The sequence below is a fragment of the Perognathus longimembris genome, chromosome 27, assembly GCF_023159225.1.
Source record: "Perognathus longimembris pacificus isolate PPM17 chromosome 27, ASM2315922v1, whole genome shotgun sequence".
NCBI classification, from domain to species: Eukaryota; Metazoa; Chordata; class Mammalia; order Rodentia; family Heteromyidae; genus Perognathus; species Perognathus longimembris.
In genome coordinates, this window is record NC_063187.1 from 4,650,365 (window position 1) to 4,672,131 (window position 21,767).

Genomic DNA, 21,767 nt, shown 5'->3' on the forward strand with positions numbered 1-21,767 from the left:
CCCCACAATGCCCAATGCCACCGGGAACGGCAGGCCGGTACCCCGGGCCCGCCAGTTTGGTCCTCTACAAATGAGTCCTGAGAAGTCTAAACTAGACAGCATCCTAGGCTGTAGGCACAAACTCATTCAGACCCCTGTGAGTGGGTCTGGAATCTTCTCTGCTCCCCCGCCTCTTGGAGGGGGGGCTCTGATTTCCACATGTGACATCTAAAGGGTTGAGAGCCATCTTAAGGCAGAGGTGCCAGCCTCGGCCTGGAGAGACCAATGGCCCCAGGATTACATCACCTGCCGGGGGGCAATTAACAGATTCAGTTTTCTGGATTCGTAGATTGGATTTCCTGGAATCCCTTTATTAAGCTAACCTAAAAGGAATCAAGGCCCCCACATTTTCCCGATTTTGACTCACAAAATTCCTCAAGAAAGGAAGCATGTTCTACGGCTACCACAGGATTTTTCAGCCACACACACACACACAGAGGCCTAGAACTCTGGGAGAATTCAATTTAACAGAGGAAACAAATCTATAGAGAGGAGAGATCATTCCACAGAGATGATTCACTAGAAAAGGGAAGGTTTAGCTGGGGACCGGCGGCTCCCGCCTGTCATCCCAGCTGCTCAGGAGGCTGAGATCTGAGGGCCCGGGTTTGAAGTCAGCTAGGGCAGGGAAAGCCCATGAGACGCCTCCCTCCAAGTAGCCACTAAAAAGCCAGAAGTGGAGCTGTGGCTCAATTGATGGGGCACTAGCCTTGAGTGGAAAAGCTCAGGGACAGCACCCAGGCCCTGAGTTCAAGCCCCAGACCACACACACACACACACACACACACACACACACACACACACACACACACAGAAAACATTTACATAAGCGTTTTCTCAGAATACAGTGCTTCAAAGGCCCTGGGAGAAAGGAGGGCAGAGCGAAATGATTGCACACGGGACTCACATGGCCGAAGGAAACGCCTAGAAACATATCCCTGAATAGAAAACGAGTTGAGGGGAGGGGGATTGGGGGAGGCAGAGGGACAGGCGCAGCAGGACAAGGCCATGGGGTGGGGGGGTGGGCACCCCATTTTCCAGCGAGCTCACAAAGGACATGCGTCACTGGGCCCCGGGCCACGCAGGGCCACCCGCGAGGTGTGTGACCACACACAAGACACTACAGACACGGAGGGAGGGCCCAGGAGGGAGGGGGGAGGGCTGGGGGGAGAGGGGAGGCTGCGTGGCCCCCCTCCACTGTCACCACTCTGCAGGTGGAGAGAAGATGATGCGGGGGAGGGGTTGCGGCGCGTGCAACCGGCAACCCTCAGAGTCAGAGGCCGGCTACCCGGAAGCTTCTAGAAGCCGCTGGATGACTAAGCCAGGTGTTCTGGAGGACACGAACGTGATCCCTGGAGCTCAGCGCCCCACCGCACGAGCAGATCCATGCACAGCACAGAGCAAACACCCCCCCCAGTCCCCGACTCCACCGGATCTCCCGGAGAGAGTTTATAAATTACACGTGGAAAATAAAATAAAAATAAAACCCCTGTAAGATTCACATTTCCAAAGTCTTTCTGCACAGAGTTCCTGGGCAGGTGATGCAGGAAAGAGCCGGTCAGGGCCCCCGGCCATGCCAGGAGCCACGCCAACCACTAAAGTGTGCCGCTTGGTCAGAGCCAGGCCTGGCCCCCCCGGAGCTGTGCTCACGCCAGGAGGGGGTGACCCGCTCCCTCTTCTCCTCTGCAGCCCGTCGGACTACACCTGTGGGAAAGGCATGGGCCGTGACTTCCTCCTCGCCCCCCCCCCCAACGTCGAGGCGGCACCCCGAGGTCGGAGCCGCTGCCCTTCTCCTGTCCTTCCGTCCCATCCCCACGGTTGAAGAGCGGTTCCTTCTTCAGGGACTCAACACTGCGCTGGGGCCGGGCATCGGTGCTCACGCCTGCCGTCCCAGCTACTCGGGAGGCTGACGCGTGAGGATGGCGGTTCAAAGCCAGCCCGGGCCAGGAAAGTCCATGGGACTCTCATCTCCCATGAACCACCAGCAAACCGGAAGTGGCGCTGTGGCTCAAGTGGTGGAGAAGCTAGCCTTGAGCGAAAGAGCTCGGGGACAGCGCTGAGGCTCTGGGTTCAAGCCCCAGGATGGGCACAAAAATGGATAAAAAGCGCTGTTCTACTGTCGCTAATCCCTGCCCAGAAAACGCGCGCAGGATTCCCGCTGTGGAGAACTGACAGCCATCATGGCCAGGTGCTGAGGACCTGCTGCAGAGTTGCCTGAACCCAGGGGCACGGCCTGGGCCTGGGCCTGGGCCTGAGTGGGTCCTGACCCTGGGCCTGACCTTGAGCTTGGGCCTGGGCCTGGGTGGGTCCTGACCCTGGGCCTGACCTTGAGCCTGGGCCTGGGCCTGGGCCTGGGCCTGATCCCGGGCACGGGCTGAGCCGGAGCCCACCGAAGCTGCTCACCTGCGGGGCAGAGTCCACGAACTTGATGCGCGACAGGAACCTGCGCAGCTCCCCGCGGCCCACGCCGGCGGCGGCCTCGTGCAGCGGGACCACGCGGCCCTCCATGAGCGCCCAGCGCAGGCTGAGCTTGCTGACCACCACGGGCCGCGGGCGGCCTTCGGGGCCCGGCTCCGCCGTCCTGGTCACGTAGAAGGCGTCCTTCCACACGTCGTTGATGCCCACTGCGAGAGGGCCGGACCGGAGCCGTGAGGGGCCCTCGGTCATTCATTCACTTCTTTATTCATTCATTCACACACCGGCCCAAACTAGGGGCGGAGGGCGGCCACACCCCAGCCCTTCATCTCATTCATTCATTCATTCATTCGTTCACTCACAGGGGAGCCTGACCAAGCCCCTGACCGAGGCCAGGCCGTGAGGGGGACAGGGGCCGAGGCCCCGTGGGTGTCTGCGGGGTGAGGGCGACCTCCACCGGCCGCGGGGCGCGCTCTGCCCTGGGCTCCCTGCCCCTGCGCCGCACCCTCGCGCCCCAAGCCACGCCCCTGTGTGCTTACCCCCCGTGCCACGCCCCCCAGCTCGGCCTCGCCACGCCCCCGCGCCACGCCCCCCAGCTCGGCCTCGCCACGCCCCCGCACCACGCCCCCCAGCTCGGCCTCACCACGCCCCCTCGCCACGCCCCCCCAGCTCGGCCTCGCCACGCCCCCGCGAGCTCCGCCTCCGTGATCCGCCCCCATGCCACACACCCCACAAGCTCGGCCTGTGCCACGCCCCTGTGCGCTCCGCCCCCCTGTGCCACGCCCCTGTGCGCTCCGCCCCCTGTGCCACGCCCCCCACGAGCTCGGCCGGTGCCACGCCCCTGTGCGCTCCGCCCCCTGTGCCACGCCCCCGTGCGCTCCGCCTCCTGTGCCACGCCCCTGTGCGCTCCGCCCCCTGTGCCACGCCCCTGTGCGCTCCGCCCCCTGTGCCACGCCCCCCACAAGCTTGGCCGGTGCCACCCCCCTGTGCGCTCCGCCCCCTGTGCCACGCCCCTGTGCGCTCCGCCTCCTGTGCCACGCCCCTGTAGGCTCCACCCCCATGCCACGCCCCCACGAGCTCGGCCGGTGCCACGCCCTCGTGCCCTGTGCCACGTCCCCATGCCACGCCCCTGTGCGCTCCAAGTCCCCCCCCTCCCCTCCCGCCCGTGCCACACCCCGGGGCTCACCCGCAGAAGCAGTGACGATGCCCGTGGTGTTGGCCAGGTCCAGGAGGATGGAGGGGAAGGCCGGGTGCAGCAGGTACAGGTGGTGGAGACCCGGGGCCTCCGCTCCCGGGCTGACACCCTAAGAGCCGGTGCAGGGAAGAACAGGGCTGAGCCTCTGGCGCCAGACCCACTCCCCCGCGCGCCCCAGCCCCCGGCCGCACCCCTCTCCCTCTGGACCCAGTCCCGGCGCGCCCCTCTCCCTCCAGACCCCAGGCCCAGCGCTTAATGAAGGCGCTCAGTGGAGGCCAAAGCCAACCACAAGCACTGGGCTGAAAGTGGGCACCAGCGGCTCACACCTGTCAACCCAGCTACTCAGGAGGCTGAGACCTGAGGACCGGGGTTCAGAGCCAGCCCAGGGCAGGAAAGTCCATGAGACTCATCTCCAATGAACCACCAGAAAACCAGAAGTGGCTCCCCCAGGCTGGACCCCCAGCCTTTTCCGGGCCCCCTGGAGGGGGGTTAGGAGCACAGTAGCCAAGTGGAGCTACGTTGAACCAAGCTGGAGTGAGCAGGGACAGACCCCTGGCCTGGAGCTTCCTCCCGCAACTCCACCTGGACTCAGTTTCCCCCTCCATTCCTGCCTGTGGTCTGCCCCCCGCCCCCAAAGGCCAGCCTTCCCCAGCATTGCAGCCGGCCGCAGCCAGGTCACTGACCGAGTCGGGAGAGGGGACGGCCAGTGCCTCCGCCCAGAAGAGGAAGACGGACTTCAGCTCCGAGGTCACGGCGGAGGAGGTGGGCGACTCCTTCATGCGGCATGGGGCGCTGTGGTTCCAGGAGATGGAGCCAGAGCCGCCGTCCACCACCATCATCTGCAGAGGAGAAGACAGGGCCATGGCCGGGCACCGGACAGCAGCAGGCCCCAAGAGCTCAGGAGCAGCTGGGAGCCGTGGCTCACGCCTGCCACCCCAGCTTCTCGGGGGGGCTGAGAGCTGAGCGGTTCAAAGCCAGCCCAGGCAGGAAAGTCTGAGAGATTCTCATCTCCAATGAGCAGAAGTGACACTGTGGCTTGAGTGGCAGAGTGCCAGCCTTGAGCAAAAAAGCTCAGGGACAGCGCCAGCGTCCTGAGTTCAAGGCCCAGGACTGGCACACACATGCACACACACACACACTCAGATCCACCCACCACCCCCTCGGTGTAATTACTGTTACACCAGCAGGTGCACCTTGCCCCGCAGCCGAGGGGCTGAAAGCCTCAGAGATCAGACATTTCACAGAAATGGCCCTCAAACCAGACGCACGGGGGCTGGGAAGGTGGCCTAGTGGCAAGGAGTGCTCGCCTCGTCTACATGAAGCCCTGGGTTCGATTCCTCAGCACCACATATAGAGAAAAAAGGCCCGGTGTCTGGGGCCAGCCAGGGGCCCCGCCGTGCTGAGCTGACCGGCCATCCCCGGGCCCAGGCCCAGGCCTTACCTGCCTCGTCCCCATGCCATCGCTGATCTGCAGGAGGAAATCCAGCGTCTGGTCATCGGTGAAGTACCCCGGGGTGGGCTGGCTGCAGGTAAACACAGAAGGATGGGGGACACCCCAGGACAGCGGCCGCTCCTCCCCGCACCCACCTTGAGCCAGCCACAGATAATAAGCAATGCTCTAGGTCATTTCTTGTTGGTTTGTTTTTTTCTGTGTCGGTCCTGGGGCTTGAACTCAGGGCCTGGGCGCTGTCCTTTAGCTATTTCACTCAAGGCTGGTGCTCTACCACCGGAGCCGCTGCTCCATTCTGGCTTTTTTGATGGTTCTTTGGAGATCAGAGTCTCGGGGACTTTCCTGCCCTGGGTTGACTTTGAACCAGGATCCTCAGATCTCAGCCTCCTGAGTAGCCGGGCTGACAGGCGGGAGCCACTGACACCCAGCCGCTGTCCTCTTGGAGCAACCAGAAGTGGATGGGCACACTAGGGTCCGGGGCGGGGGGACGGGGGGGGGGGGCACGGACCTGTGCAGGCCCTGGAGGTGCAGTGTCCAGCGGGGCGTCAGGCTCTGTCCCCCGAGGAGGACCAGGCCCTGCCTGGTGGTGAGGAGCAGGTCGCTGCCGTTGGCATCCAGAGCCTTCACCACCTGCAGCTGCTCAACGCCGTCGCTGGATCGGGCGAGACCCCGGCGGTTAGCCCCTGGGTGTACTGTCCACACAGCCCGCCCCGTCTACGAGTCATCCACAGACGTGCATCCCTTTGCTTTTGATTTTATTTTCTGCCGGTCCTGGGGCTTGAACTCGGGGCCTGGGCGCTGTCCCTGAGCTCTCTGGCCCAAGGCTGGCGGTCTACCACTTGAGCCACAGCTCCACTTCTGGTTTTCTGGTGGTTCACGGGAGATCAGAGTCTCACGGACTTTCCTGCCTGGGCTGGCTTTGAACTGTGATCCTCAGATCTCAGCCTCTCAAGTAGCTGGGATGACGGGCGTGAGCCACGGCTCCCGGCTCGTGTCTCTGGACCCCCACCTATAACCTGCTGTCCACGAGTGTGTCAAAACGACTCAGACACTTCCCCCAGCTTTACACGCTCACCCTGCAACCCCTTCTCCCCTCCCCGCCCCCACGCAGAGCCCCAGGACGCCCCTCACGGTCACCTGTACACGGGGATGAGCTCCGAGGCGTTGCTGGCGCGCCGCCGTTCCCACGCGGGCTCCCCCGTCTGCAGGGAGGTGGGCAGGGGGCCTGGGCTCTGGGCCTGCACAAACAGGTCTCGCAGGGCCACGGCCTGGATGTTTCCTATGCCACGGTGACAACAACACAGGGAAGCCTGGAGGACCCACTCGGGAGCGCGTGGGGAGGGAGGGGACCGGGTGGCTCGGGAGAGCAGCCTGGGAGAGGGGAGGCATGACTAGCTAGCTCTCAGTGGGAAGAAAGGGGGGAGGCCCGGGGGAGGGAGGACCGGGGGAGGGAGGACGGGCCACTTACCGAAGCCGAACAGGACGTAGACCGCCCCGCTGGCGGTGGTGTAGACCTGGGGGCCGATCAGGTTCCCCACCCCCACGCCGTTGAACTTCACCGCGCGCCCCAGCGGGGTCCCCGTGCGGCCGGACACCAGCAGGAAGCACAGGTCCGGCTGGGGGGGGGGGGGAGGGCAAGGGGAGGGGGCGGTCGGCTGGGCAGACACCCAGAGCCGGCCAAGCCGTCTCAAGTTTCAGATCGCCGCTGGGACTTGAACTCGGGGCCTGGGAGCCGCCGCCCTTGAGCTTTGGCGCTCTCTGCTCCAGGCTGGCGCTCTACCCCTTGAGCCGCAGCGCGGCTTCCCGCTTTTGGTGGTTCCGTGGGGCTGAGTCTGCTGGGCTTTGCTGCGCCCGCCCCCCCCCCCCCAGCCCCCCACAGGGCCTCACCTGCGCGTCCCCGACGGCCAGCAGCAGCAGATCCCGGGCGCCGTCGCCGTCCAGGTCCGGCAGCAGCACGGCGGGGGCGGCCACGGTGCCGTTGGCCAGGTGCTTGGGGCAGAGCGTCCAGACGGCCTCACCTGCGGGAGGACCAAGAAGAGTGGGGGGGGGGGAGGGAAGGGCAGGGGGGAGGGGGGAGACCCTCGGGCTGACGGTCACCCCGCCCCCCACCGTTACCTGATGAGGCGCTGTAGGCGCCCAGCGCCCGGCGCGTCCCGGTCACCAGGCACAGGGCTTCCGCCCCGTCGAGGCCCGGCTGCAGATCCACGCACGCCACGTGCTGCGCCTCCTCCGGGAGGGGCGTGGACCACAGCGTGCTGCCGTTCATCCCCGACAGGCACAGGAGGTGGGCGCTGGGGTCTGAGCCCGGGACGCCTGGGGGCGAGAGGACAGGTGAGGAAGGCGGACCTGAGTTCAAATCCCGGCCTCACTGAAAAGGGAAACGCGGGAGAGACAGGTGGGGGGACCTGGGGGGGCGGGGAGGCCTGGACGAGGACCGCACAGACAGACCTCAGGCCCTTGTCAGAGCTGGGCTTGCAGGCGCGCCCTGCAGAACCAGCGCACACGTGTTATGTGCATGTGTGTGTGCATGTGTGTGCATGTGTGTGTGCATGTGTGTGCATGTGTGTGTGTGTGCAAGCATGGGGGTGCAGTGAGGTCCGGCCCTGAGCCCAGGCTGAGAACACAGAACGACCTTTGCAGCTTTGGGACAACTTCCTGAACCTTGGCTGTGTGTGTGTGTGTGTGTGCTCACTCTGCGCAGGTCCTGGGGCTTGAACTCAGGGCCCGGGCCCTGTCCCAGAGCTGTTCCACTACCCCTGGAGCCAAAGCCCATTTCCCGTTGGGGGTAGGGGGGGTGTTCTTTGGAGATGAGGCTCACGGGACTTTCCCACCCGGGGTTGGCCTTGAACTGCCATCCTGAGATCTCAGCCTCCTGAGTAGCTGGGATGACAGGCGTGGGCCACCAGTGCCCCCCCCCACCCCAGGGCCCCTCTTTTTTTCTTTTTCTGAGCTTGAGTTCCCCACGAGGCTGACCACGCCCCTTACCTCGCCCGCCACGCCCCTTACCTCGCCCGCTGCTGCCTAGGCTGGCCACGCCCCTTAGCCCCTGCTGCCAGGCTGGCCCCGCCCCTTGCCCCGCCCGCCACGCCCCTTACCTCGCCCGCCACGCCCCTTACCTCGCCCGCCACGCCCCTTACCCCGCCCGCCACGCCCCTTACCTCCCCCGCCGCTGCCGTTCCCGGGCCTCACGACGGCCAGCAGCACGTCCCGCAGGCCGTCCCCGTTCACGTCGGCCAGGTCCAGCGGGGCCAGGTCCCCACCTGAGCGCACACGAGGCGAGAGGTCGGCCTGAGCAGAGCCGCCCCCACCCCCAGGAAGCCGCACCCCGGGGGGAGGGGGAGGGAGGAGAGAAGGGCTCCAACCACCCCGGAACCCCGGGGACAGCCCCCCCTCCCCGGAAGGGACCCAGCCAAGGCTCATTCCCAGGGGGCGAGCGAGCCCCCCCTCACCCTGCTCCCCCAGAATCCACCCCCCACCCCCACATTCCCTGAGGACCAGTCGACCCAGCAAAAAGCAGAAGCGGAGCTGCGGCTCAAGGGGTAGAGCGCCAGCTTTGAGTGTGGGGGAGGGGGGGAGAAAAAAATCTCAGGGACAGCATTCGGGGTCTGGAGTTCGAGCCCCGGGACTGGCACGGGGCGCGGGCGCGCTCACACCTGTCACCCCAGCTACTGGGAGGCGGCCATGGCGAAGAGCACCGGGTGAAGCCAGGCTGGGTGAGAAACCCCACAAGTTTGCCAGAGTCCGTGTCGACCCCCCCCCAAGGCCCGGGCCTGTGACTCAGTTGCCTCAGTGAGGAGGAGGAGACCAAGGGGGGAGGAGGGGGCTGAGATGGAACCCCAGTTCCTAAGAGGACCCCACCACCACCATCCGCAGCCCCCCAGTCCTCTCCCGGGAGCGAGAAAGAAGGTGAGGCGGGATTATTTGGGAGGTTGGGCCTGGGGGTGCATGGGGGGGGCCGGGGAAGGGGGGGCTCACCGGCCCCCGAGGCCAGGCGGCGGCTCCAGGCGCTGTGCAGGTCCCTGGGCGGGCAGGGGATGAGGAAGGCGCACAGGAGCACCAGGACCATGGACACCAGCAGGGTGAGCAGGAAGACGGCCGTGCGCACCAGGGACGCCAGGGACCCCGCGGCCTTGGGCTCCAGGCCCCCCGGAGGCTCGGCCGGGAAGCCCTGGACGCCCGCCTCGGGGACCCGGGGTGGAGCGGGCCCCGGGCCCTCGGCGTCCGAGTCCGGGGCCTCTCCCCGGGGGCCCTGGCCGTTCTTCACCCCTCCGTTCTTCTGCGGCGCCGCCAGCACCAGGTCGTCCTCGCTCTCATCGCTGTCGGCCTGGGTGAGCGGGTCGTACTCCCCCAGGTCTGGGCTCTTCTTGCCTGGAAGGGCGGGTGGGTGGGTGGTCACGAGCACGCAGACCCCTGGGTTCAAACCCACACACACACACACACACACACACACACGCTTGGTGAAATACATCTTCATCCTCTAAATTAAAAAACCAGAGCCAAGCGTCTGTCATCCCAGCTACTTAGGAGACTGAGATCTGAAGACAGAGGTTCAAAGCCAGCAGCAGGCAGGAAACATCCGTGAGACTCTCCTCTCCAATGAACCACAGGAAAACCAGAAGTGGCGCTGTGGCTCAAGTGGTAGAGCACCAGCTTTGAGTGAAAGGGCTCAGGGACAGCGCCCAGGCCCTGAGTTCAAGCCCCAAGCCCAACCAAAAAAAAAAAATATATATATATGTACATATATATATTAAATGTCTATAAGAAGGGGAGGGATAAGGAAAGAGAGAGACACACAGAGAGCTATCCATAATCATAATCTCTAATCACAAGTAGTAAAACAAACCACAACAATAACACAGGACTCTAAGAGCCCCTGGTATGTTTGACCTTCAAACTTTAAAATGGCCTCAAGAAAAATATATACATAAGAGATAAGCCGGGCCACAAGCTTAGAGAATGCCCTGTTGTTATCCCGCTGTTACTGATTAACCTCTTAGTGTAGTCAGGGCCCAGATCGTTCCATCTTTCCAGCTCCTGTAAGGGTCCCTAGTACTCCAGCTAGCTGAGTCCTCTCACCAGGCCTCTGCTGGATCGAGCCTAGCCAGCAGCTGTCACCTCCATAATAAATGACCTGGCTCGGGTGGAGATCACAGTGGCCAACCTGTCAGAAGTTCATTTCAGCCGTCTCTTTGTGTTCAGTACAGTACAGCCATCTCTTTGTGTTCCTACAGTTGTCTCTTTTATGGCTCTAAACAAATATGCAGAGGGGTGTGTGGGCTTCTTGAGAATAGTTCATAATCGCATCATCATGATGGAGGAGGAACCAGTGTAGGTCTGAGTACCAAAGCCACCTGCTGGGAGCCGGCTCCCTCCTCCCCCCTCACGCGAGGCTAAATGAGGTCACCCCACGCGAGACCCCGCAGCCCACCACAGGGGGCATCCCTACGAGCTGTGCGAAAGCAGCTTCTCCCTGACAGAAAAAGATAAAAAGTGGATCTGTGGGAGAAATGTCTGGAGAGGGGCGATGGAGAGAGAGGGCCGAGCCGGGCCTGGCAACTGTGCCAAGCCGTTGGCCGTGTGCCAACCACTCTGGAGAGGCACGACACAACAACCTACTGTGAACCCACGGGAGAACTCAGAATGAACGCGTTCACCCCTTCCATCGCCATCCAAAGACAGATTCTCCTGCCAAAGGCTGGCAGCTCACGCCTGCCGTCCCGGCTAAGTCGGGAGGCTGAGATCTTTGAGGGTCGTGGTTGAAAGGCAGCAAAGTCCGTGAGGTTCTTAACGCTAATGAACCACCGAAAGCAACACGTGGAGCTGTGGCTCAAGTGGCCAGCCTTGAGAGAAAAAGGTCAAGGACAGTGCCCAGGTGCTGAGTTCAAGCCCCAGGACCTGTACATACACACACACACACACACACACACACACACACACACACACATATACACAGTGTTCTTGTTCTCAGAGAATCACCCTGATCTAAGCTGAAAGGAATAAAAGGAAGACTCTAAAAAGAAAAACAGAAAGCTAAACATAAGGGACATTTCCCGGAGCTACTGCCCTACACCATGCTCCTCTCTTCAGAGGAAAGCAACCTCCAGCGCTGACCTCGTTCCCCAAGTCACCCCGGTACTGTGCACCCGGCCTAAGGCAGATACCATCAATGTTCTTTGATAGTTCTAACGAGCCCAGGAGGAAAAGAAACCTGGCTGGAGGTCTGGTGCGGTGACCGGAACAACACAAATTCATGTCAGTCGGTGCTAGGTGGGCACCAGATTGGGATGTCCACGTGAACGGGCTCCAGCCAGCTTCAACCCCACCCCACCAGCCCTCCCTCCCGAGACCACTTGCTTTTCCCTCTACAAAATAAATGTTTATAATGGGATGTTTGGGGGGGGGGGTAAGTGATTTTGACAGAACCCCGAATCCTGCCACGGCCTTAACGTTTAGAATGTACTTGGGCAGAAGAAATAATGCTCTTTGTGAAAGAACAGCAGAGTCCCCCCCTTCCAGGGAAGTTTTAGGTGAGCGTGAGAGACACTGACAGAGACAGACAGACAGACAGACATACCGAGGAATTGAGAGAGGAGACAGACAGAGACAGAACCTGGAGCTGCTGCCCTGGGGACCCAGCTGGGACCCAATGCACGGGTGTCAACCATGTCACCCCGACTCAAGCACGGGCATCACTCATGTCACTCTGCCCACGGGCACACGTGTCCACCAGGTCACCCGATCTGGGCACAAGTGTCGATTAGGTCACCCCACCGCGGGCACAGGTGTCAATCATGTCTCCCGATCCGGGCCACCCCCGGCCCCGGGAAACCAGGCCTTCCAGCCGGTTCCAACACGGCGCGGCCGGGGGGAGGGGGGGTCCCCTTCACAAGCATCGCCCCAGCCCCGGTGCCGGAGCGGGAGCCGCGCCGCGCGCCGCCCCGGCCGTCGTCACTGTCACCGCCGTCGCCATCACCACCACCGGCCCCGCCATCACCATCCCATCCCCCGGCCCCGCCATCACCGGCCCCGGCCGCGCGTCCTCGCCGCCCCCTGCCCGGCGGGGCGCGGACCGGCGCCCAGGCCCCGCGGGGACGGGAGGCACCGCGCCGAGACCCTTCCTTACCCGGCAGCTTGAGCGCCCGCGACAGCACCGTCGCCATGGTGGAGGACCCGGTGCGCCTGCGCGCGCCGCGGGAGGTGGACCCCGCGCGCGGGGCGGGGCTGGGAGGGGCGGAAGGGGCGGGGACGAGCCGCGTGGGGCGGAGCCAGGAGGGATGGACGGGAAGGAGCCGAGCTGTGAGGGGCGGAGCCAGGAGGGATGGGTGGGGTGGGGCCAGAGCCGCGGGGGGAGGAGCCAGGAGAGATGGGCGGGGAGGAGCCGAGGGGCGGAGCCAGGAGAGATGGGAGGGGAGGAGCCAAGCAGCAAGGGGCGGAGCCAGGAGAGATCGATGGGGCGGAGCCAGGAGAGATAGGTGGGGAGGGGCCAGAAGAGATGGGTGGGGTGGGGCCAGAGCCATGAGGGGCGGAGCCAGGAGGGACGGACGGGGAGGAGCCGAGCCGTGAGGGGCGGAGCCATGAGAGGTGGGCGGGGAGGAGCCGAGCCGCGAGGGGCGGAGCCAGGAGAGATGGGCAGGGAGGAGCCGAGCCATGAGGGGTGGAGCCAGGAAGGATGGGTGGGGTGGGGCTAGAGCCACGAGAGGCGGAGCCAGGAGAGACGAGCAGGGAGGAGCCAAGCCGTGAGGGGTGGAGCCAGGAGAGATGGGCGGGGAGGAGCCGAGCCGCGAGGGGCGGAGCCAGGAGGGATGGATGGGGTGGGGCCAGAGCCTCAAGGGTCTGGAGCCTGGAGAGAATGAGGGAGGAGCCAAGTCGGGAGGGGCGGAGCCAGGAGCCATGGGATGAGCGGGCCAAGGCCGGGCCGGGTGGGGCGGGGCCGAGCCACCTGGGTCGGATGGGTGGAAGCCGAGTGGTCTGAGTGGGGCATAGAGGGGCGTGGTCCGGGTGGGCGGGCCGTACCGGGTGGGCGGGGCCTGCAGAGAGGCCGGCCTTGCAGCTAGCAGGTGCAGGTGGGGGTGCGTGAGGGGCTGGGTAGCCGCAGAATTTCATGGGTCCTCTTTTTCTTCTTTCTTTTCGGCTTTTGTGCCAGTACTGGGGCTTGAACTCTGGGTCTGGTAGTCTCACTCCGCTTTTCTTGCATGGCTTGTGCTGTACACACACTGGAGCCTGTCCCCCCCCCCCATTCCCGGCCTGTCTGCTGTGCACAGCGCGAGGATGGACGCGACTGGGGCCGGTTCCCAGCGAGAGAGCAGGATCCTGCCCAGTTCCCCTTCTAGGTCCTTGAGGAGAGCTGCCTGGTGGGCCTCACTTCCGACCCCCTGGATGGGCCGGGCTGTGGTTTCCTGCTGCAGGAGGAGCCCGGGGAGATTTGCATAGATGGGAGACGCTTGAAAGGCCAGGAGCTGCTTTTTTTCCAGGAAGACCAGGAGCCTGGAGACATTTGGACCCACGCCATCACCCGGGCTCTCCTCCCTTCCCTTTCTCCTCTGCTGGCTCAGAACACCTGGGTCCGAGCTGGCACTTGTGGGAACAAGGCTGTCTGGGTCTGCTCGCCCCCCCCCCCCGGGGTGTGCTGTCTGTCCCCGGAGCCCCTTCAAACCCTCGCCCTCTAAATGCTCTATCTCGGGCCCATTTGTTGGAAACACTGTTACGTAATATATTCTTCATTTTTTCTATCCTTGAGAATCCACGTGACACTTTGAATCTGTAGCAGCCCGACTCGGGAGCCGGAGTGGTTCGCACGCAGAACCCCGAGATCAAGTCCCAGGCTGAAGGTAAGAGCGGCTGAGGAACTGGTCAGAAGTCCCTGAGGTCCGGACCCGGCTAGGGGACGGGGCGGGCCAAGCGCGCCACCAGGCCACGCCCTCTGTGGGCGGAGCTACTCGTGGACACGCCCCCGCTCCAGCTCCACCGAGAGCTTCCGCCTCTACGGCCTCCCAAAGGGACGCTCTCGGTGGGCGGAGCCTAGGGAGGCCCCGCCCTCGTCGCCGCTCGGGTGAGAGAAACCAGCGGAGGCCACGCCCCGTCGCCGGCTCCGCCCCATGTGGGCGTGGTCTGAGGCAGTTTCCTCATTTCCCACCCTCCGCGCCGCCGCGCCACCAGGGCTGCGTGCAGGCCTGCGGACCCGGCTGCTCGCCCCGCGCCCCGCGCCCCGCGCCCCGCGCCCCGCGGCGACATGTTGGGCCTCATCCGGAACTCGCTGTTCGGGAGCGTGGAGACGTGGCCGTGGCAAGTCCTGAGCACGGGGAGCAAGGTAGGCCCGACTGGGCAGGGGGCGGGTGGGGTAGAGGTGGGAGTGAACCCCGGGGGGGGGGGTGTCCCTGGGCCCCTGACAGGAGCCTGGGCCTGGGGTGCGGAGGGCTGCGGGGTGCGGGCTCTGGCCGCGGGGTGCAGGGTGGGGGCGACCACCAGGGGCCCGGAAGAACCTGCAGTTCCCCTCCAGCTCTGTCCAGCTCTGTCCAGCTCTGTCCAGTTCTGTCTAGTTCTGTCCGGTGCCTTCCCCACCCCCACCCTACCCCCACCCCCCTGGGCGCCTGGATTACAGGCGTGAGGTCCTGGTGCAGTTCTCCCTGTCACCTGATGTGACACGAGCTGGCCTGTTGAATTTGGAAAGCCGTTTTCTCGTGATCATTAAGGAAAGATCAGGCCATACTAACACAGCCAGAAACACTCCTCCTCCTCCTCCTCCCCCTCCTCCTCCCCCTCCCCCTCCCCCCTCCTCCTCCCCCTCCTCCTCCTCCTCCTCCCTAAGCCAGGAGCAGTACTTGCTGCTTATCTGGCCTTACACAACACTTGAGTTGGCTCACTCGAGTCTCTTCCACAGCCCTGTGGAGAAAGTAGTTCCTGAACCATTCATTTTTAGAAGGAAACTGAGTCACCTTGGCTGTGCCTTGGGTGGAGCCCAAATTCACCCCCAGGCTCTGTTAGTGCGCACACACCGTTTGCAGGACCTGCACCCCTCCGATAAGTCTCCTGGTGGGTCCTATCAGCCCTGCCCCGCCTGTCCTCACCCATCCCTGAGCCGGGAAGGGGGCGCCCAGGCCTGAACACTGGGGTTCACGAAGGTCGCATTGCACGGTGCACCCCGGCCAGGGCCATCTGAAAGGGAGTGGAGGAGTTTGGGACTCGACTCTTTGCAGGATCAAGGTGGCTTCAGAGAAACTCTCACCAGAGACTCAGCCCAGCCTCCTCCCGGCCAGCCCAGCTCCTTGAGGGAGGAGGAGCTGTCTGCCATTCAATCCTCAGGTGGATTGCTGCCTGCAAAGCCCCGCTGGGCCCTGCCCCCTGCACTGACCCCCACATCTGGGCAGAGAGAGGTCCTGGCCATGCCTTCACCCCCTCCCCATGGTGTCTCCCTGTCTGCAGGAGGAACTGTCCTATGAGGAACGGGCCTGCGAGGGCGGGAAGTTCGCCACGGTGGAGGTGACAGAGAAGCCTCTGGATGAGGCACTGAAAGAGGCCATGCCCAAGGTCATGAAGTATGCGGGCGGCTCCAATGACCGGGGTGAGTACCCCTGGGGGACAGGGCCGGCCTCAGGGCTGAGCTCTGCTCCACCTCACTCCGAAGGTTCCCAGATCTGTGTTCTTCCCCAAGAGGGAGCCCCGTGCCCTGTCCCTAACGCTTCTTCAGATGGGTTGGTTAAGATGCCCCCACAGGAGCTAAACCCCAGTTTCTGCCTTGGGTCCTCTCGCCAGATTGAGAGGCCCAGGCCTCCTCAGCTTCTACCCAGCCCGGCAGCGCCAGGCTCTGTTCTGGGGGCATGGGCCATCCCAGCTTTTGGGCTTCTTCTAGAAGCACTGGGGTTACATTGAGGGCCTGGAGCTTGCTAGGCGGGTGTCCCCCCACCAGACCACCCCACCAGTCTTGTTCTTCACTGGTTGAGCATAGGACACCTTCCTGCCTGGGGTGTGCACCTAAGTCTTGGTCCCGTTGGTTGCTTGTGGATTGCGTCACCACCTCTGGCCTGAGCACATGGGGCACGGTGGGTGGACTTTGCTGCCTGGGTCTCGAACCGCTGTCCTCCTGACCTCAGCCGCCCACCTGGCTTGGGCTGATGTATGCATGCACCCAGCAAAGTGTCGAAAGGGGGCTCTTGAGCTTTTCTTCCCGGCCTGGAACGGTGATCCTCCGGTTCTCAGCCTCCCGAGGACTTGGGGTTACAGGCGTGAGCCGCCCGTGTCCAGCTCCATCCCAGCCTCCAGCCCTGGCTGGCCGCCGTGGAGTTTGAGAACAGCAGGTCAGGTTTCTGTGGGCGTAGAAACTGCTTGGAGCCCCTGGTAGTGAGGAGGGAGCCATAAGACCGCAGCCCCAGAGACCAACGTGGGCAGGGGTGAGCCTTATTTATTTGCCCATCCTGGGGCTTGAACTCTGGCCCTGGGCTCTGTCACTGAGCCACAGCGCCGCTGAGTGCTTTCTTGGAGATGGGAGTCTCATACACTTTCCTGCCCTGGGCTGGCCTCAAACCGTGATCCTCAGATCTCAGCCTCCTGAGTAGCTGGGATGCCAGGCGGGAGCCACCGACACCCAGAGATGGGGAGACTAGCAGCCGAAGGGCTGGGGGCCTGGCGGGAGCATCAGGGAGCTTGCCTTGCCTGGCAGCAAGCACGTGGTGCCGAGTTCAAACCCCAGCGCCGTGGCACCGCCCGGAGCCGGCTCTGCCTGAAGGCTGCCTGGTTTTCTGTCTGTCCTCAGGGATCGGAATGGGGATGACCGTCCCCATCTCCTTTGCCGTCTTCCCCAATGACGACGGCTCCCTACAGAAGAGAGTCAAAGTCTGGTTCCGGATCCCCAACCAGTTCCAAAGCGACCCGCCAGCCCCCAGCGACGAGAGCGTGAGGATCGAGGAGAGAGGGGGCATCACGGTCTACTCCACGTAAGAACGGGACTCCTGGGGTTGAGGCTCTGCCCGGGGGGCCCCGCAGACGCCCTGATCCCGCGGCTGGGTGGGGGGGGCGGTGCAAGGACGGGTTCCCGGCCCTTTGCCCCCATCCTCAGCACAGAGAAGGTGACCTCTAAGCAGCGGGATCTCAGGAAATCCCCTGCCCACACCGCCTGGCCCTGTGACCTTAACTAGGGCTCCGACCTAGCGCGTGGCTATTCCTCCGGCGCCCACTGGGGGTCGCCACCTACCCAAGCGTGATTGAGAGCAGAGACACACACACACACACACACACACACACACACACACACACGATCCATCTAGGAAGAAGAGAATCGAGGCCGCTGTGGTAGCCAGAAGCACGGTTCTTTCCAACCCCAGCCCCAACTCACGTCTTTCCCTGCTGTGTCCCCAGGCAGTTCGGCGGCTACGCCAAGGAAGTGGACTACGTGGCCCACGCGGGGCAGCTGCGGGCCGCCCTGGAGGGCCAGGCCCCGTGCCAGGGCGACCTATACTTCTGCGCTGGCTATGACCCACCCATGAAGCCGTATGGCCGCCGCAATGAGGTCTGGTTGCTGAAGACCTGATCCCCTGACCCCCCCCCCCCGTCGTGGACCTCAGTGACCCCCCCACGCCCCCCCCCACCCCCACCCCGTAGACCTCCGACCCCCCCCCCCCAGCCCTACTCAGGGTCAGGAGGGCTGAGACTTCAGAGCTGGCCCGTGTGTTTCTCTTGGGCTGGAAATGGCCAAGCCAAGATGGAGGCCGTTCTCGCCCCTGTGGAAAATTCTGTGGCAGAGCCGAGAAACACCAGCAGTACTTTCCCACCCACCTGGGTTGCTGAGAACCGATTTTCCTTCTCCTAATGACCAGATTGTGTGTGTGCCGGACCTGGGGCTTGAACTCAGGGCCTGGACGCTGTCCCTGGGGATTTTTTTTTTCCCCTCTCTCCAGGCTGGTGCTCTGCCACTTGAGCCACACACAGCTCCACATCCGGCTTTTTGGTGTTCACTGGCAAGGAGAGTCTCGACGCCCCTTCCTTGCCCTGGCTGGCTTTGAGTGGATCGTGTCTTTGTTCATGAAATGTGATCTGAGCTCGGCCGTCACTGGGGGGACCTTGCACGAAATCATTGTCTTAAAAATAAAAAGCCTGTGCCTTAAGCAGACTTGGTGGCCGGTGGGGGGGGGGGGGTCTTCGAGACCACGCGTTTGGGAGCCGGGTGGGTGGGATTCCACGCGTCCGGATTCCCAGCCCCAGGGTCCTTCCACACGTACCACAGGGTCCCCGTAGAAGGGTCCGGGCGGCCGTCCATCAGAACGTCATGGTCAGGCCTGCGGCTGGAGCCCACGGAGGATTCAAGAGCCACGTTTCCCTCACGGGACCATAGAGGGGGAAGCGAGGAAGGAACCAGGAGCCAGGCTACGAAGGCCCCAAGACAGGGAGGACCGGCTCCTCTCGGGTCACGGCCTTATTCTATGCCCACCGCTTCAAGGTCACGGGGTGGAGGGGGGGTCATGGCCGTGGAGCTGGTCTGGGCACAGCAGGCCGGCTGCTGTCGCTTGTTTAAGGAAGAGCACCTCGGTTTACACCTAAGCTTCTCCACTCCTGAGTAATGGGGCTTTGATCTGGAGTGCCGTCATTAAAGTTTCACGGCAGGCCGGGGCCGTGGGTGGGTGCGGTTGGATGTCATGACTTTGGCCTGTGAATTTATTTCTCTGACTAGTGCTTGGCTTTTCCCGGTTGTTTATTTGGTGGTGGTGGTGGTGGTAGTTCTGGGGCTTGAACTCAGGGCCTGAGCGCATGTCCCTGAGTTTAGTTGCTCAAGGCTGGCGCTCTACCGTTGAGCCACAGCTCCACTCTGGCTTTTTGCTGGTTCGTTGGAGATCAAAGTCTCACGGACTTACCTGCCTTGACTGGCCCTGAACCGCGATCCTCAGATCTCAGCCTCCTGAGCAGCTGGGATGGCAGGCAGGAGACACCGGCATGCAGCTTGTTTCTGTTTTTATGCGTGTGTATTTTAGGGAGAGCAGCGCGGGGGTTTGAACTCAAGGGTTTAACTTGGGATGGGGCGTTCTCAGTCCTTGCCTCTTCCCCATCCCTTCTCCTGCTCAGTCTTTCCTTAGGAATGGCTCTACCCCAACAACAACTCAGGTGCACAGATGTGCCTTCCACGCCACTGTGTATAAGCGACTCCGTTCGGAGACTATGGAAGTACAGAGACGGCTCCTTGTGACTGTGGCTCGCGCCTGTCATCCCAGCTACTCTGGAGGCTGAGATTTGAGGATCATGGTTTGAAGCCAGCCTGGGCAGGAAAGTCCGTGAGACTCTTATCTCCCAATAAACCACCAAAAAAGCTGGAGTTTATAGAGCTGCGGTTCAAATGGTAGAGCACCACCCTTGGGCACAAACGCCCAGGGACAGTGCCCAGGCCCTGAGTTCAAGCCCACGTTGGTGTCTACTGTGCGTGAAGGCTGGGTGCGGTGATCCCCACACTCTCCCGTAGGAACTGCTTCCAGGACGCAAGTGGCACGCCAGGGACTTCCCTGGGGTCTCCCCGCGGTTTCATCTCCATTTTTAATGCATATTTTTATTTCGATTCATCAAAGCCAGTCTTAGCTGTATGTCCTAGCCGCTGTACGGGTGAGTGAAGGCCTGAGGGGTGAATCACCGGGGTTTGTCTGCAGGGCGGGGCCTCTGGGATCCCTCTGGGGGCCTCGCGCAGAAGAAGGGGTGCATTCGATCACCCCAGCTTCACAATAGCGATAATTAACACCTGAGCCCGGGCTCTTTTATCTCTGGTCTTCCCAGGGCTTGGGAGTCATTAGCCAGTTAATTCGCCAGTTAATTCGCAGGCCTCAAGCCATGGCAAAGTCAGAAGGCATCCGGGCAGCAAAGGGCGAGGCTCGTGACTAACTGCAGCCCTCGGTGAGGGTGCTGAGAGCCACCCGACCTATCTTTGTGGAAGAGAGAATTCCACCACTCACCAGGCTGTGTGTGTGTGTGTGTGTGTGTGTGTGTGTGTGTGCGTGCGCGCGCGCATGCGCCAGTGTGTGTATATCTTATGTGTGTCCAGGACCAAGACTCGAACTCGCCCTCTGAGGCTTCCTTTCCCTCACTGGCTGGCGCTGTACCTCCTGAGCCATGCCTCCCAACAAAGAGCGGCCCTCGGGGAACCTGGAATTGTTCTAAAACAAAATCCGGCTGCGCCAAGTCCCCGGCGGCTCTGGGTTAATGCATCCCACGTTCTCATTAATATCTCCACCGTACCACGTGCATTAGGCTTCCAGTAAGTTCCCCAGCAAGGCAAAGGACTCCAGGTAGAGCTGTCCTCCTAGCTACTCAGGAGATCTGAGGATTGGGGTTCAAAACCAGCCTGGGCAGGAAAGTCCATGAGACATGTCCACTAAACTACCGGTAATAAAAGTTAGAAGTAGAGGTTGGTTCCAGTGGTAGAGCACTAACCGTGGGCAAAAGAAGCTCAGAGACAGTGCCTAGGCCCTGACCATCAGACACAAAACTAACTAACTAAATGAGTAAATAAATAATGTGGAATCTGACCTATAAACTACAAATCTAATCAAGGAGATGAGACCCAAGCTCATGAAATACATTAACAAATCTCTTTTCCATCATTGCCCATTTCTATTTATTACTGAATGCCACTGGCAGATGAACAAATAGCCTGAGTAGAAAAATAGGATTTCGCCCAGCGCTGGTAGCTCATGCCTGCCATCCCCGCCTCTCAGGAGACTTGAGATCCAAGGATCAGGGTTCAAAGCCAGCCCAGGTGGAAAGTCCATGAGACTCTTATCTCCAAGGAACCATCAGAATACTGGAAGTGGTGCTTATAGGTAGAGGGGGACATGCAAGGTGTTTGTTTTATCCAGTGCCTCCTGTGCCTCCCTCTCAGGACTGAAGACCACCGGGGGGTGAGGCCCGGGGGGCAAGGAGGAAGACTCCCCCAAAGTCCAGCAGGATTCCTGCTCTGCCACCCAGGCTGCACGCCTGGAAGAAGGATTTCCCAAAGGAAAACAAAAAAAGAGATTTGCAGAATAGGGAAATCAAGGCCCCACGTGGGAAACCCAGCAGAGGCAGGAATGGCAGGAACAGCCCTTCCTTAGGGCTCAGCTCGCTTTGTTGGAAGGCGTCCTCGTGAATCTTAGGAGTCGGATGTGAGGAAGTTTCTAGAAGTGGCTTGTGTGTGTGCAGGTCCTGCAGCTTGAACTCAGAGCCTGGCACTGTCCCTGAACTTTTATTTTGCTCAAGACGGGCGCTTTCCCACTTGAGCCGCAGCTCCACTTCTGCCTTTTCAGGAGTTTATTGGAGATGAGAATCTCACGGACTTTCCTGCCCTGGGCTGGCTCCGAACCCAGATCCTCAGATCTCAGCCTCCTGAGTTGCTGGGATGACAGGCGGGAGCCACTGGCGTATAGATCAGAAGGAAGATGTGACCTGGCAACTTTCACCTCGAAGTACACACACACACACGCACACACGCACACGCACATGCACCCCAAAACCCTCAGGGAGCCAAGGTACCTAGCTAGATCCCGGTGGGGAACGAGAAACCCCCGTGATCACCAAAGCAACGTAGCCGATGCCAAGGCGCTGGGCTAGGTGTGTCTCTGCCCTTCCAGTTGGTTTTATAGGCCGGGCCGGGCCTGGGTGAGGCTCACACTGCTTCCGCCCCTTTGGGGAGAGATTAAAGCAGGGGAGGTCGCGGCTCCTCACTCACTG

At 62.2% G+C, this 21,767-nt stretch overlaps 2 protein-coding genes across 2 annotated transcripts; one reads left to right on the top strand and one right to left on the bottom strand.

The window, feature by feature from the left end:
- Nucleotides 1-1,506: 1,506 nt before the first annotated feature.
- Nucleotides 1,507-12,292, bottom strand: Fam234b (family with sequence similarity 234 member B). Its single transcript, XM_048335195.1, has 13 exons — nucleotides 12,220-12,292; nucleotides 9,072-9,464; nucleotides 8,255-8,356; nucleotides 7,212-7,409; nucleotides 6,984-7,114; nucleotides 6,565-6,712; nucleotides 6,234-6,375; nucleotides 5,605-5,748; nucleotides 5,088-5,169; nucleotides 4,330-4,485; nucleotides 3,638-3,755; nucleotides 2,440-2,660; nucleotides 1,507-1,740 (listed from the first exon to the last, which is right to left on the bottom strand). The coding sequence occupies exons 1-13, from the start codon at nucleotides 12,254-12,256 to the stop codon at nucleotides 1,735-1,737; spliced, it is 1,878 nt and encodes a 625-aa protein (XP_048191152.1). The 5' UTR covers nucleotides 12,257-12,292; the 3' UTR covers nucleotides 1,507-1,734.
- Nucleotides 12,293-14,262: 1,970 nt separating this feature from the next.
- Hebp1 (heme binding protein 1) lies at nucleotides 14,263-17,642 on the top strand. The gene is made up of 4 exons (XM_048335196.1): nucleotides 14,263-14,403; nucleotides 15,516-15,654; nucleotides 16,843-17,023; nucleotides 17,445-17,642. Exons 1-4 carry the CDS (start codon nucleotides 14,326-14,328, stop codon nucleotides 17,614-17,616), a joined length of 570 nt encoding a protein of 189 aa, XP_048191153.1. The 5' UTR covers nucleotides 14,263-14,325; the 3' UTR covers nucleotides 17,617-17,642.
- Nucleotides 17,643-21,767: the final 4,125 nt, after the last annotated feature.